Source organism: Remersonia thermophila, chromosome 7, assembly GCF_042764415.1.
Source record: "Remersonia thermophila strain ATCC 22073 chromosome 7, whole genome shotgun sequence".
Taxonomy (NCBI): domain Eukaryota; kingdom Fungi; phylum Ascomycota; class Sordariomycetes; order Sordariales; family Chaetomiaceae; genus Remersonia; species Remersonia thermophila.
The window spans coordinates 2,035,228-2,050,462 of record NC_092223.1 but is presented as its reverse complement, the minus strand read 5'-3'; the positions used below and the strand labels follow the sequence as shown (position 1 = coordinate 2,050,462).

Genomic DNA, 15,235 nt, shown 5'->3' with positions numbered 1-15,235 from the left:
ACTACGAAAAGGTGAAGAAGGTTCTCTGGGTCGGATACCAAGTGCACATCCTCGATGTCCTGGTACTCCGTTTCAATGACTTTGTAGAACGCATCGACCTGCTGCTGAGCCAGGAGCCTGGATCTTCCACGATGGTGCTCCTGGTAATGGCAAACGTTTCAAGGTAAAACGGAGCAGAACCCAATCAACGGACTCTGGAGGCTAGGAAAGCAATAGCAAGGGTGTGCGAGTGTCGTGGGCCAGTTGTGGAGATCGATGTTGTCTCGTATATATGTATATCTAGTATTCTGGATCTAATCATGAAGACAAGACCCAACATTCACTGCCTTGTTATAACTACGTATAGGTGAGATTGGTGTATAACAATGGTGTACCGCCTGCTTATCTTGCACCTTTGTTGTTTCAATATTTGTAGTCGACATCGTATCATGGGGTAATGCTTAGGTCGCAATTTGTTTATTGACGAGAAGCATGCGGATGTTATTAGGGGCTTCGATGCCCTCAGAGCCATTCCACAACAGCCAGCGTCTGATTCGGTTCACGAAATTTGTTTGTGCTAAGCCATTTCTAAAAGAGATCCATTGACTTTACACAAATGTCCTGGAAAAAACGCCACCAACCAGGAGCCCATAAGACCAGGTCGTAGATCGCGATGCGGATTTTGGCGGGCAAGGCGATGAAGTGTGCGAAGCGGGCTGGGCTTCCTGCCACCTATGCATGGATGCATGTGACCCTGCGTGGTCCAAGGCTCTAGGAATTTGCGGAGAGAGGGGCCGAGGAACCAAAGGGAGAGGAAGGCTGTTGTCTGCTTATACGTACGCCTACGTTGCTCTCAGATTGGGAGCCTTAATTACCCCGTTCCATATGCGATCTTGCCAATCCGTTGGCAGTTCACCTAAGCGCCAGAGGCCCGCTGCACTGAGGCCGACTACCTGAGCGATGCACGTGTTGGGAAGTTGGTGGCTGTGCGATGTTGTTGGTTGTAGTCCTGCTGTGCAACATGGCTGTGAAGCCCAAGCCGTCCAGGGTCCCGGGATGGCCCGCGGCCAACATCTGCAGCCAACATCTCTCGCTTACACTCTCTCATTGGACATCATGGGCTTCAGCTGGGGGATCAACCTCAAGGCCCCGGGGGCCTTTCGTTGTCGGGGTCAGTGTTCGCCAAAGGATAGCTTCGAGCATCAGTATTTGCAGTGGAAGATGAATATAAAATCCATTCCCTGTTCCGTTGAGCGGATGGACACCGGTCATCCCTGAGAATTTTGTGTCAGGCCTTCATACTCAGATACCCCGATCGCTTTGTTCATTCATTCCTATGGCGAAGAAAAAGTCATCTGCGAAGCCGAACGGCACCCTTCCAAAGCTTTCAAAAACATTCTCCAACCTCCACAACCGAGTGTCCGCTCAGCTCGCGAAAGAGAACATCCAGCCATCCTGGAAGTTCAGCTACTCGGGGACGGACGACCCGTCCATCCGAAAACGCTATACCACGCACATCATGGGCCGGTTCACATGCAACAACAAGACCTGCCCAAACCCCGGCTGGGGCAGCAAAAAGATCTCGATCGTTATCCAGGAACTTCCTGGGAATCGCTACAACGCCGTTGTCTTCAAGCAACGCTGTAAACGATGCGACACGCTCGGCGTCATGGCGATTGACGAGGAGTGCTACGTTGAACGGGTCTCTTATAGACTCAAAAAGTGGTCAGGCATCAAAATGGAGGAGCACGAGCACTTCGAACAGAAAAGGGGCCTGCCACACAAGACAGACTTCTGCGAAGGTGTGATGGCCCGGACCTGTGAGAGTGTATACGGCGGAAAGGAGTGGTTGGAAGCTGTTGTTCAAAAGAAGAAAACAACTATCTAATATGCCTCTCCTGGAGGCTCCTTATATATACGATGGATGCCCAGAATAGCGGTCTGAACAGGCAGAATGCCTGCTGGGGTTCAGGACCAGGGTATAAGTCCCTATAGATCCTGTTATATACCCCCCAGTTATTTGTAATCAGTAAGCAACTGCTATAATAGGATCCTGAAAATCAAAGAAAAGAGAGAAATACCGTCGTAGCTCTCGCGCCCTTTTTAGCGGGGTAATTAGGAGTTGAATCCCTTTATAGTATACTATAGGCTGTTTTAAACTTCGGGACGGGCCGTATCCAGTAATCTAAAGTCTTTATAATTAGTTAACTTTCTAAGCCTTCGAAAGGTCGACTTAAAAGTTAACAAAGGAAATTATTCTTCTTCCGGAAATATTAATAATAATCCGGTCGACTATAATATTCTAAAACTATAATAATAAAAGCGATCTTTCTAATTATTATAACTGTAGAAATAGCTTCCTTAGATACTATATCGATTTCCAGCTCTATTAGTTTTTTTAATATTAAAAGTATATCGTTAAGCAGCTTAACGAACCAGGTCGCTGGTTTTTATCGTTTAAAGTATATTTTCGATCGTTTAAAACTACTCTTTTTACCCTTTAATTATAAAGGAGTAACCGACTAGTTCTTATCGCGATTATCTATAGTTTTCTAACGTATTATAATAGTTATCTAGCTTTCTATACCGTTAAGGGCGGTAGAAAACCTATTAACGTAGGTAATAATATTAGTTTGCTTGCAAAGTCGTCTTTTAACGGCGCTACAGTATCCTTTAGTAATAATTAGGACGCTACGGTTACGCTACGTAAAAGTAAGGTTAACCCCGCTAAGCTTCCGTTCCCTAAGCTCCCGTAGAGGCTTAAGGACAGCCGTAGGGTTCTCGGTCGACGGGTTAAGCTTTATATAGGTTGTTTTAAGTCGGCTCTGAAGTATAGCGACGGCTTATATTTATCGGTTGTAGGTTAAATCTACTACTATCGTTATAAGACAGTAACGTTTTATAGATTCGGGTAAGACTTCCTTCTTATTGTTTTAAAGTCTTAGACAACTGTTATAGCAACTAGTATTACGTTCTTAACTAATCCTTTTAATTATATATCAGTCTCTTGTTACTAGCGTTTGCTGCTGCTTGGTACGTACGGTATAAATAAGCCGGCGCCCCTAAGAATATAAGTTTGTTATTTCGGAAACCCGATCTATAGGTTCTGATAAGTATATAGATTATCGATTATACCCGTTACGCGTATAAAGACCTGGAGGCTAGTATTATTAAAGGTTAGTAGCCGGAGTCTCTTTTAGCTCTAAAGAAAAGTTTAAAAGCTTTACCTCTTTATATTACTAATAGCGTTCTAACGCTACCTACCCTAGCTCAGCCCGGTCCCTCTACACCGTCCGGTACTTATAAACGTTCTTTAACGGTAACTTCCGCTCCTCCCGGCCCGACTAGTAAAAAGAAGAAGGAGGATAAGTCTCCTCTTATTAAAAAGACTAAGGATAAGGGTAAGGGTAAAGCAATAGAGGAGGATAATAATAAAGATAAGGAGAAGGAGCTTTTAAAGCGTCTTCTAGCTAACGTAAAGGCTAAGGAGGATATTAAGGCGAAGGAGAAGGAGGCGGAGGCTTAGAAGGCGCGTTTACGCGCCGAGCTAAAGAAGCGTAGGTTAGATATTTAAGTTATTAGTTTATTATATTGGTTTCTAGTACTCTACACCTTTATTATAAAGTCTTTAGAAGTAAGTTCTATTAATTAACCCTTTATTCTAAGTTACTCTTTAAATCCTATACTAGCTTAGTAGTATTTTAAAGGTTAAGGAGCTTCCGAAAATATTTAAAATACTATTATAATAGATTCTTTATTAATCCGTTAGCTAATATCTATACCGTTTAAAGGTATTTAATACTAAAAGTACCTTTTTTAACCTACTCTTTTACCTATATATTATAAATATCAATATACTTTAAAGAGATATTTATCCGTATTCTATCTTCAACTACTAGTCTAATTATATTAGTATTATTATAATAGATTACCTATAGCTTTCTAAAGTCCAGAGTAATATCCTTAAAGAAACGTTATAACGCTATAGTTTCTTTAGTAATACTTATAAACGTTATTAGTTCGGCTTCTATAAATAAAGTAATAACTATTAACTACTTTATAGCCTTCTATACAATTATACTCCCGAAGAGTATTATTACGTAGCCCTGGGTAGACCTTTAAGTATCGAGGTAATCGGTAAATAATATATCCTTTACAATAAAGAGTACTTGTAACTCGGTTTCTTTACTAATATATATAATCCTTAGATATCTTATTCTGTATAGGTAATAGATTACCTAATACACTGTAAAGATATACTAGCGTAACGGATTTGTTAAGAAATAAGACAGCTTTAACGTAGTAAAAGCTACGTCTAAGCGAATTATAATAGCTATATAAAGTATTAAACTAATAAGCTTTTAGAAAAGCTTGATTTCGTTGCTTAAAGCAGTCCCCTTATATTTAATAAGATTGCTGAAGGGAAGTAGAATATAAGGTATACGAACTGTAAAGTTAATATCAAACCTTTTAGCTACCTTCTCGATATATTAGTCGTAAACTAAGAATACCTAACGCTTCGGACAGTCCTTAATAATTCTTACGCTTAGGAACTACTTTACCTCTCCCTTTTTATAAAGCTTATACTTAGCTTTAAAAGCATTTATAATATAGTTTACCTTATCCGTATAGTTTTAATAGAAGAAGATAAAATAGTCGTCGACGTAGAATACGATAGTAACCTTACGTTAGTCGTCGTAGAAAAGGCAAGGCTCTTCTTTAGAAGCTTTAAGGCCTAGTTTATATAAGGTAGAGGAGAACTCTCGGTACTAAAGGAGAGGTAACTCTCGGAGTCTATAAAGGGCCTATAGAAGTTAAATATACTTCTCTAGCTATTTATATCCTTCCGGAAGCTTATAGTATACTAGCGCTTCTAGAAGGGTATTTAAAAATACTTATTTAATATCGAACTAATAAACCTTAAAATTAAAGTACACAGCGATCGCTATTATAAAGCGAAATATACAAGTAGCAAGGGTAGCAGCGTAGGTTATTTTAAAGGTACTTTAGCGTTGTAGATCGCTTCTAACGTAAATACGTACCTTTACTTTTTCGATATAATTATACTCGTCGAACTTATATATAAATACCTATTTAAAAGGCAAAGGACGTCCTTTAGCCTTTACACAGCAAATAATACGTTAAGTCTTCCGGTTAATAAGATTCCTAATCTCTTCGTCGTAAGCTTCTAAAAATAGGTATTTAAACTTATAGTTCTCGATATTTTAAAAACGCTAAGATGCCTTAATATTAGCTAGTTCTAAGAAATATATTCTCGGTATCTTAGGAACAGTACCCAAGCGTTTTACAGACCTCTGGTTTACAGCCGCTGCTACTACGTAGTAGATAGTATAAATTTAAAAGCTATTACCCTTATAAATAGAATTGTTTAGGAAAAAGGTTGTATAGAAGCTTTCCTAATATCTCTAATTCGGCAGATATATATTATTATTTCGATATATCCCAAATATAAATCCGATAAGTCTATACTTATCGTTATCGTCTTTACCCTTAGGCCCTTAACCTCTCTACCGTCTACTCTAACGTATAGTAGGCCTATATACCTTCCTAACGTATTTACGTTTAATACGGGCTAGATCAGGGTCTTATCTTTTTATAGTCTGCTGTTTTATTATAGTATCTACAGTATAATAAGCGTTTTACAACGGTTTATAAATATTATCTACCGGCTATAAAGGCTCCTCCTTAACTGTAAAGAGTTCTATAATATTATTATTATAGGGGCTTAACAGAGGCGTATTAAGCTCTATAGTCCTATTAGCGGGATACTAGTCTTTAGCTGTTATACCTTCGCGATAGGTATTGCTAATATAAGGTTTAATATTTATAACCCTGCTAAGTCCTATATAAAGCAATAAAGGATTAATAAACGGCTTTAGGGTCGGGAGTCTAATTATAGACGATCCTACTTTTAACAGCTTAATAAAGGTATCCGTAAAAGGTATACTCTCTGCTTATACTCCTACCCCTAAGTTCTAACCCTTTAGCCGGTTAGAACTCGTCTTTAGCCTTTTAAAAGATACTAAGTGTTTTAGACTCTTAGGGTTAATATTATCGGGCTCTTTTACTATACTAGCGTCCCAGTACCCTGTATCGGATTTAAACAGCTTTATAATATCCTTTATAATTTAAAGCGGTTGTAGGGATATATATTCCTTATTAGGTTTATAAAAAAGCTTTTTATCGAAGATTACGTTCCGTATAATAATAACCCTTTTAAGCTAAGGAATTTAAATCCGGTAGATATTAGTTGCCTAATATTTAACTAGGTAACCGATATAGGCTTTCTCGGTTATTTTAAACAACTTCCGGTAAATATTTACCTCTCGTCGTTTATTAAGTAGGTATATTCGGCATTCGTATATATATAGGTTGCTAAGGTAAGGCTTTAGATCTTATATACGATTATCTATAAATTCGGGTTAGTATTAACGGAAGTATTGCCGAAACTATAAGTATAGTTTCTCGTTTAGTAATTTCTAGTCGTTATATTGTAAGGGCGTAATATTAATTAGCTAGGCAGCCGCTTTTATAGCTTTTAGCTATAGGTTGTAAAGTAGGCGGGCTCCGAGAAGTATAGTAAGCCCTCTTTTAATAATTTTACGTTCTACGCATTTAAATCCTCCGTTAGCTTCTAAGGTATAGGTTGGAGTAAGTTTAAGATCGATCCTTAGGTTTTAAATCCAAACCTTATAATCCGTATACCCCTTAATACCGATAGTTCTAGTATCGTTATCCTGCCGAATCTTATAGACTTTAAGGCTAAACTGTATATTAACCTATAATATAGTATCTTTGATCTGTTTAGCTACGGTATATAGCGATTTAGTTATTAAAGTTTTTATAATTATTCTCCTACTCTACTCGTCTTTAATTATAAATAGCTATTTTAAACCGTTAAACCTAGGATTAAACTTAAAGAGGTTTTAAATAATCCTTTAGAAAGGTTTTATAGCGCGGTTCTTAAAGGGTCGGCGTAAAATAATTTAAGTAGTATATACCTGTATACAACTTTTATACTCCTTTCTTAGGATGCTATCTACTTTATACTAAACTCCTTTAGCTATAGAGATAAATCTTTATATTACTTTAGGCTTTACGTATCCTATACGTAAGTACTATAGGCGCTCCGTATCTTCTCTTTTAGGAAGTAGCTCTTTCGATCGGGCAGCTAAACGGGTTTTAATAGTAGTAAGAAATATAATTACAATATATTTAGGCGAAGGAACCTTTAAGTAAGTAAAACGAACGTTATATTCGAGGAATACTAAATTATATTTACGGACTAACTGTTTTATTATTAGACTATACTCTATAGGGCTATAACGAAGGGTTCTATCCTACTTATAATACTAAAGGCCTACCCGTTTAAAAGCTACCTTTAATATAATATTAACGTAGAACCCGTTAATAAAGACCATATCTTTTAGAATTAGGTCTTTAGTATTAGGACCTCTATTACCGTTCAGTATATTCCTAAGCTTTTATCGCTTATAGGCTTATATTTAGAAAAAGGTCGTGCCTACCCCTATACAATTATCTAGGTTATCGACTTTGTATTAGAATCCAGGCTTAAATCGTAACTTATCGTTAACAATGTATACTACTCTACAGTTATCCAGAAGAATAGAGTTATAAAGCAGGTAATAGTTAGTAATAAATGTAGCGTAGATATTAGGAGGAAGTTAAATTCTTACCTATAGGTTATAAGGAATTACCGCTTTAACGAAAGGCCCCGAAAAATCTTTGTTATTATCGGGTTTTAACTTAACTTCGATTAAACTAGGAAAGGGTTCTTCGTTGCCCGGTCCTAATAGTAAGTATAGTACTCCGGGACTAAGGAGTCTTATCCTTTAAGTTTATAATTCGTCTCTAAGGTCCGTCTATTAAAGCTTTATAAGGTTATCGAGGATACATTAGCGTAGGCCCTAGGATATTATACTACCTTTCTCGCTTTTACTAATTATAATAGCTTTAAAATTAAAGTATTTAATCGGTATTTAATAGTATTGTTTAAGGATTCCGTATAGGTAGTTATAATAAACCTTTAGCGTTCGGTTTGCTTTCCTATTTTAATTATTAAACTAGTTGTAGCCTCGGTTACCGCCTTTTCTACTACTATTCCCGCCTTTTCCTCGTCTATAGCTACCCTTTAACCTAAAAGGCTTGCCTTTACCGTTACCGTTATTTTTCTTATCAGACCTTTATTTTAATAAGTCTTACTAGTTAGATAAATACCTACGTTCTCCGAAAATAGTATAAATATACGGTAAAATATATACCCCGGCTCCGTTCTAAAGGAGAAATCGGTATAGCTAGTCTATATATACCTCTATAGTTTCTTTAAAGTTGCTTCGGATAACTCTGTTAGCTAGGAATATATACTTAATATAGGCTTATCCTAGGGCAATACGCTTCTAAATAGTATTTAGGAAAGCTGTAATAGCTAAAAGACCGACTATATCGGTAACTCCGTTTACAAATATATTATAATACTTATAGCGGAAGTCTATAATCTACTCGAAAGGGTTTATAGCTGTTTCGGCTCTGTTAAGGATGTTAAGGAAGGCTTTACGAGACGCCTTTATCCTTACTGCCTAAATAGGAATAATTTAGACTTCTAGAATATATAGGACGTTGTAGTAGATCTATAGCTGTCTTATCGATATAAGGAGGTTAAAGGCGTTTTCGAGTAGATCCTTTTGAACGGTATTAAAGATAAAATAGTATACTGCGTTATAAGCTTTCCTTTAATCGTTTGAGTCGTTTTACAGGGTCTTTAGGAAGTACCGGAGAAGGTTCTGCTCGTATACGTAGTCTACGTCGGACTTAAAGGATTCTCCTAGTTTTTCCGGTTTAGGGCCCCTTTCCTCCGGATTAGCGTTCTGCTAATCCCGAAGCTCTTACTAATATTAAATCCTAAACTACTGCTAGACCTCTAAATAGGCATCTATATAAGACAGCTCTTAGTTATTATTAAGGATCTTTAGAACCGTTTTAACGTTTGCTTCTAGTCTACAGATCTGCTATACGCCGTAGGTATAAGCTTCGTTTTAAACGTAATCGAATTATCGTCCCTAGTTACGGAAGGTCTCTAGCCGTACGATGCTAAAAGTATAATCCTTAAGAACTAAGTCTATTTTGCTAAGGAAGGTACTTTAGCAACGGGTTTTAAGAAAAAAAGGAGAAAATAAACGAGCTAAACGCCTTAAAGATTAATTTAAGGGTTTATAATAAGAAGGGGAGGTTCTCTTTCTGCGTAGCAGGAAGGCACCAGGCTTATAACTATAATGGCCCGGACCTGTAAGAGTATATACGGCGGAAAGAAGTGGTTGGAAGCTGTTGTTTAAAAGAAGAAAACAACTATCTAATATGCCTCTCCTAGAGGCTCCTTATATATACGATGGATGCCCAGAATAGCGGTCTGAACAGGCAGAATGCCTGCTGGGGTTCAGGACCAGGGTATAAGTCCCCATAGATCCTGTCACAGAAGGGTGTAAGATGGGATTTTGTATAGCGATGAGTGTTCTTCGGTAGGAAAGTTCATTGGCCGGAGGGTCGGATAGGATCTTTAAGATGGATCCTTAACATGCCGACCGAGGCAGGGCAATGCTTCCAGTTTCCCTGTTCTAGTATAGGTGTCTATAAATCATCGCTGTAGCTGTAAATGGTTCTGATAGCTGTTCCAAATCATCAAGCATCGATGGTAATTACTATTGGTTCGTACTGTATTATAACAATCCGAAGATAGGCTTCACAAAAAGGTAGCTCCTCATTTGCTCCAACCTTACATCAGGTCGGTAAAGGACGCTGCAGCATCCCGGGGAAAACCGTTTAACGCGGCAGACAGCGCTTACAATTTTTGAGCCACGGTCACGCAAAACGGAGGAATCCTATAGATAGAGCTTTAAAAGGCTACTTCTATTAGCTAGACTCAGAGAGTCGTATTCTTAACTGTATCGTAGTCTTCGTAGTAAAGAGTCTTAATCCCCTGGATCCTTAGGGGTCCCCTCAGGGGGGCCCCTTTTAACCCTGTGATACGGGATTCCGCACCAGAGGCACCTTAAGGAAGTAGTATTCTAGAAAATGCTAAATATAGTATTGAATTCGATGATGGATCAAATCAGGAAGGCCCTCTTGCGTAGGGCAGTCTGGAATATGTACAGGAAGTGTAGCCAAAGCTCCTTATCGGGGGCCTTATTCAAGAGATCAAAGCTATAAGGAAGCTCCTGCAGCTACATGCAGAGACTGTTCAGCCGACAGGAGGATCTTGCAGCCGGAAGAAAAGGCCTTGCAGCCGTAAAGAAAGGCCTTGCAGCCACAGACGGCTTTCCGGTCTTCAGACAGCCCTTCCTTCTCGCATCACCCTGTAATTGCCAAGACTACTGCGTTTACTCCTAGCTGCTACCAAGGGGTGAACGGTCTGCTGACGGCCCGTCACAACTGTATAGTCCCGACAGCAATGATAATCCCGAAAGGGGGCATAACACTCAGCCATAGGAAGATAAATTCATTGCTCGTCCCCGTGATGGCGCCATTCCTTCCAGGGGTTGACTGTCGCCTGTCTACATTCTTCCCCTTGAATGCCGCGCCCCGAGAAGCACAAGGCTCAGCCCCTTACCAACATGCTACATACCCTCATCTCTCGAACTCTGCGGTCGTGGGCGGCATCCTCAACCTCCACGAGGCCATTTTCCAGTGATTTCAAGAAGTCGTACAAGAAAGCCGGCGGCGATCCCTATGGTTCAACGAAAAGATTCCCTGACCTCCACCACCGCGTGACTGCTGAACTCGCAGGCGCGAAGATACAGCCTTCCTGGTGGTTTAACGAATCCGGCACCAACGACACCAGTATTGGCGAGCACATTACCCATATCATGGGTAAATTTAAGTGCAGCAACAAGACCTGTCAGAAGCCCGGCTGGGGCAGTAAGAAGATCGCCATTCAAATCCGCAAGTTCAAGAAGCATGGCTACGACGCGCTGGTCTTCAACCAACGGTGCAAAGAGTGCAAGTCGCTTGGTGTTATGAAGATCACAGAGGACAGTTACGTCGAGAGACTGTCGTATCGATTGAAGAAGTGGTCAGGCATCAAGGTGGAGCGGCCCGTATATGAGGAGAAAAAAGGCCCGGAGCATGAGAGCCATCTCTGTGAAGGATGCAGGGCTGGTCGTTGCATGGAGCGGAAGGATGATGAACTAGACTGAAGAATTTCATTTCAAAAGATATCGTCATCCAATGCAGAAGGGCAGACAATCGGGTGTTGGCTTGGGTCTCACTCCCGAGTTCAGATGGTAGCCGGACCGAGTCCCTTTAATTACTCCCAGTTCTGAGAATACAATTTGAGCAGACGATCGAATCCAAGCGATTCTTCTCCATCAGCACGTTCAGGCCTTGTTGTGTTATAATTGACGGTTTCGGTCTACACTTATGCTTTCTCCTTATGACTGGAGAAATGGCAACAGAGATACGCAAGGGTCTGTACCCGTCATTGGTGAGAGTGCATTGTAAAACTCGCATTTAAATTAGAAACACTTTTTCTTCCCAGAAGCCTTCGGATATAGCCCTCCCAAGTCCTCCTGTGCCACTTCCATTCCTCGGTCCATCGCCCCCCAGAGCTGCCCTGGCTTTGTTCACTTATGCAGTGCAGACGGGTCAGCACAGCTGCTGCCCAGGGCCGTGGCGAGATCGTCGCAGCTGACGTGCACGCGCACGCGTTTGAAGGGCCAAGGTACGACGGACAAGCTCCGGGACCGGTTGCGCCTGGGCACACGCGGAATCGTCCCTCAATTTGTAAATCCTCGTCCACTGGCAGCCCTGGAATATAATAGATGTCAGAGCCCTCGTCGTTGGTGCGGCCGAGGTCCTTGAGAGGAGCATCAGCCTCCGGCGGCGTGGTCCTGGTTATCACCGCACCGCAAGCCGCGTGAATCGGGGTGCCAGACCTGCCGCCACGAGCATTTACGTCAGCCCGTTGCTCAGGAGTGTCGTGACGGTGCGTTCATCCATGGCTGAAGCAGCAGCCGTGAGTGGATAGGTATACTTGTCATCCCCGTATCTGTTGATATCCTCGAGCGTAGCCCTTTCGAGGACAATGTACAAGACGCTTCCAATTTCGGTCTATCGGAGTTTTTCAGCATGTAGCTGGCATTGATATCGGCCCCTCTGTCGAGGAGAAGCTCCAGCAATCTCTCTCTGTGTTTCAGGAACAGAGAGGACGACCCCAGCCAAGCGGCCCTGCGTTTAAACCCCGGCACGGCCCTCATCAAAGGAGGCCCGACCGTTATCTTTGCGCCTTGATCCAGCAAGAGTTGAATAACATCCTGTCTATCAGCGTAGGCGGCTATCTGGAGAGCAGCATCCAAGCCCTCCTGGGCACACATTGTAGGACTACTTGGCGTCAATCCACGTCTCAGCACTCCCGAAAGTTCTGCGGGCCATGGCGCAACGTGCATCGATCCGATAGGAGTCAGCCAGTCAGAGCTATGAGTGGACCAATGTAATTCTGGCCATGACTCGTCCTCAGGAGGATGCTGGCTCTCCTACCCCTCTGCAAACATACGTCAACCATGTGGCTGGGTGAGACAAAAGCAACGTAGCAACGAGCGTCTTGTTCTCAGAAGCCCCAGCGCCTGGCAGCGTCTTGAACGCTGGCGACGGAAGACAGTTTGCCGGGGGGGTCAAACTGACACATACATTTCATCGGCCTTTCCAGCCAGCCGTTCTCGAACTTCAAACTTGATATCTCCGGCCAGCCATTCAACTCTTCAGAGTCTAGGGCAGCCTCAATGTGATCCCCAATATCACAATCAGTCTGGTCCCGGTTGACCGAGAGATGTATATCTTGTCGAGCCGGTAGCATAAGCAAAGGCTGCGAGGCTGCTTCGATATCTGATTCTTTCCGGCTCGTGAGGATCCAGTGGGTAAAACCAGGAAGGCTGGCTACGATGCGCCAAAGGCTGTCAAGAAGTCGTTTGCCTTGGCCGTCCATCGTAGGGCATTGGTCGAAGTCATCGAGGATGACATTCGCCATTATGAATACTCTCGCTGCAGCCTCAAGCGCTACCACCAAGCTCTTGAGGTCCGGCCGTTCACCTCTGTCCTTGCACTTTGCCATCTCTTCAATCGGCCGCGGCGTGACCGGCCGACGGGAGGTGAGACACCAATGACGATATACAGCTCAACACATTTTGCTTTTGCGAGTCAGCGAAAGTGAAGTAAACGTGTGCGAACGCTGTACGGGAAAACTCGTCGTATTTGTCTCGAAGATGTTGATGGCTGTAGAGCTCGGGATCGTGTTGCCAGAACCAGCTGCGGATCCCTCCCAGTTGGCATCGATCAGATGTGGTCGAGGGGCCTCATGTATTAATATACCTTTCCCATGCAGCCACGGCAATGGCTTGGGCGAGGTCTGCCTTGCCTTGAGAACTTCACTTTCCACCAGCCGCGGGCCAGTCCCTTCTTGATGATTCTCCCGTGTGAGGTTGTAAATCTCGCTCGGGCTCACGTCATTACAGAGCCGTTTGAATAGGTCTCTACGCCAATCCTCCTTCATGGCAACAGGTACAGCTTTTCGCAGCCCCTTGATCCATGATCTAAGGGTCTCCCAGCTCTTCAGACTCTCCGCATGTGTCTTTTTAGCAGCCTGGTACTTGGGAATGGAACGGTAGAGATCTCCGAGGGCGGATTAGAGCAGTTATGACTTGAACACCGGCATCAACCTCGTAGCGTCGTTGGTAGAGATCCTCCCACATATGACTTTTTGTAAGCAGTGTTGCAATGTACGAGATACAAGCCTGCAAAGAATCGACTTTCTCGGATGGGCTCAAAAGCAACTGCCGAATATGTTAAGAAGAGCACTAGGATAGAATCGCCTTGTCACTTGCTCACTCCCCTGAGAATAAGCTGACTCCTGACCAAGCCAGGGCTATTTATAAATTACAGGATATTAGAGCCCCGTCGAGATAGTGCTTCGCCATGCTAATTGCACCCGGCACAGACGCCGCCACGTCACAGCCTAAATACTCAGTTCCAAAAAACTTCAACCTCCATCTGTCGTTCTCAACCTGTTCAATCTTTCGCTCAAGAGTGGTATACATTCACCTCTCCCGTTCGAAAATAAGCTCGTACGTTGTATGTCTGCTGGAGGTCGGTTTCGTAGCGCAGGACCAGCTCTGGTTCGTCGCGCTTGACTTGCTCGTAAGCTATCTTCCAGAGCCTACGGACCGAGGCATTCCAGGCTGTAGAAACAGCCGAAAGATCCTCCTTTCCATAGTCGCTTGCCTCAAGTTCGACGCTTTGGTGAGACCTCCGACGGGGCTTCGATGTGGATGAGAGTGAATGCTTTTCTGTCTTGTGCGAGGTCCTGTGGAGGAGAGGTTCCGTGAGCGGCAACGTAAGATGCAATCGTCGTGATCTTCCTGTGACGTTGAAGGTGTAAATTTTCCGTCAAGCGCCGAAGCGGCATAGAATGATCAGGAAGACGTTGCCCTCATCGAATGAGGCCTTCTCTCGATCCAAACTTGACGGAGAAAAAGGAACAAGAGCGATGATGAGCATAACCGATTGCCCAAAGCCCTCAGGAAACGAACGATACATCCAGCCGGGGTAATCCTCCCCCCAAAAAGCGTGCGACGTCGGCACATGCAGCTCTGTGTTTATAGGTAGGTAGGTAATGGATGTAACGACGGATGCAACTGTGCCACGCCCCTACATGGACCATCCATGGGGAATAGCTGAAAAACCGAAAGATGAAACGGTGAAAAGAAGAATATATTATTAGCGCGCGAGGGAGAGGGAGAGGAAATGTCATGTTCGGCGTTGTTTCTGGGTTCCATGTTGGTTTTGGTTTCTTGTTCGGGAGGAGGACGATCAAGGCCAGCAACGAGGGGAAAATGACCTGCGTGCTGGATAAACATGTTCAAAATTATGCTGCCGGATAACAACCGAACTAGCAGCACATCAAGGTACCTTGGGGGGTGCCACTGGCGATTCTTGAGACTGCCAAAAACCACAACGCAGCAAAACCAAGTTTCAGACTTCAAGTCGGCACGCTCTGCTCCTCCCCATTTGATTGTTGGTGTAGGATTGGGACACCTTGAAACCTTGTTGGTCCTCGTTGAAAGAGTCAAAGAAAGTGATGAGGAAGTCAAGGGCATCCCGCTGGATATATTCTCATCGTTCTCCTAGTTCCTGTGTGCGTCCTGTTCCTGTTATTCATCATCTTCCAATCTTT

At 42.8% G+C, this 15,235-nt stretch overlaps 2 protein-coding genes across 2 annotated transcripts; both read left to right on the top strand.

Annotated features, from left to right (window-relative positions):
- Nucleotides 1-1,315: 1,315 nt before the first annotated feature.
- VTJ83DRAFT_7521 (uncharacterized protein) lies at nucleotides 1,316-1,867 on the top strand (the record flags this gene model as incomplete). The annotated part of the gene is made up of 1 exon (XM_071014353.1): nucleotides 1,316-1,867. One exon carries the CDS (start codon nucleotides 1,316-1,318, stop codon nucleotides 1,865-1,867), a length of 552 nt encoding a protein of 183 aa, XP_070863738.1.
- An 8,758-nt stretch (nucleotides 1,868-10,625) lies between these two features.
- On the top strand, nucleotides 10,626-11,207 carry VTJ83DRAFT_7520 (uncharacterized protein; the record flags this gene model as incomplete). The annotated part of the gene is made up of 1 exon (XM_071014352.1): nucleotides 10,626-11,207. The coding sequence occupies one exon, from the start codon at nucleotides 10,626-10,628 to the stop codon at nucleotides 11,205-11,207; it is 582 nt and encodes a 193-aa protein (XP_070863737.1).
- Between the last annotated feature and the right edge of the window lie 4,028 nt (nucleotides 11,208-15,235).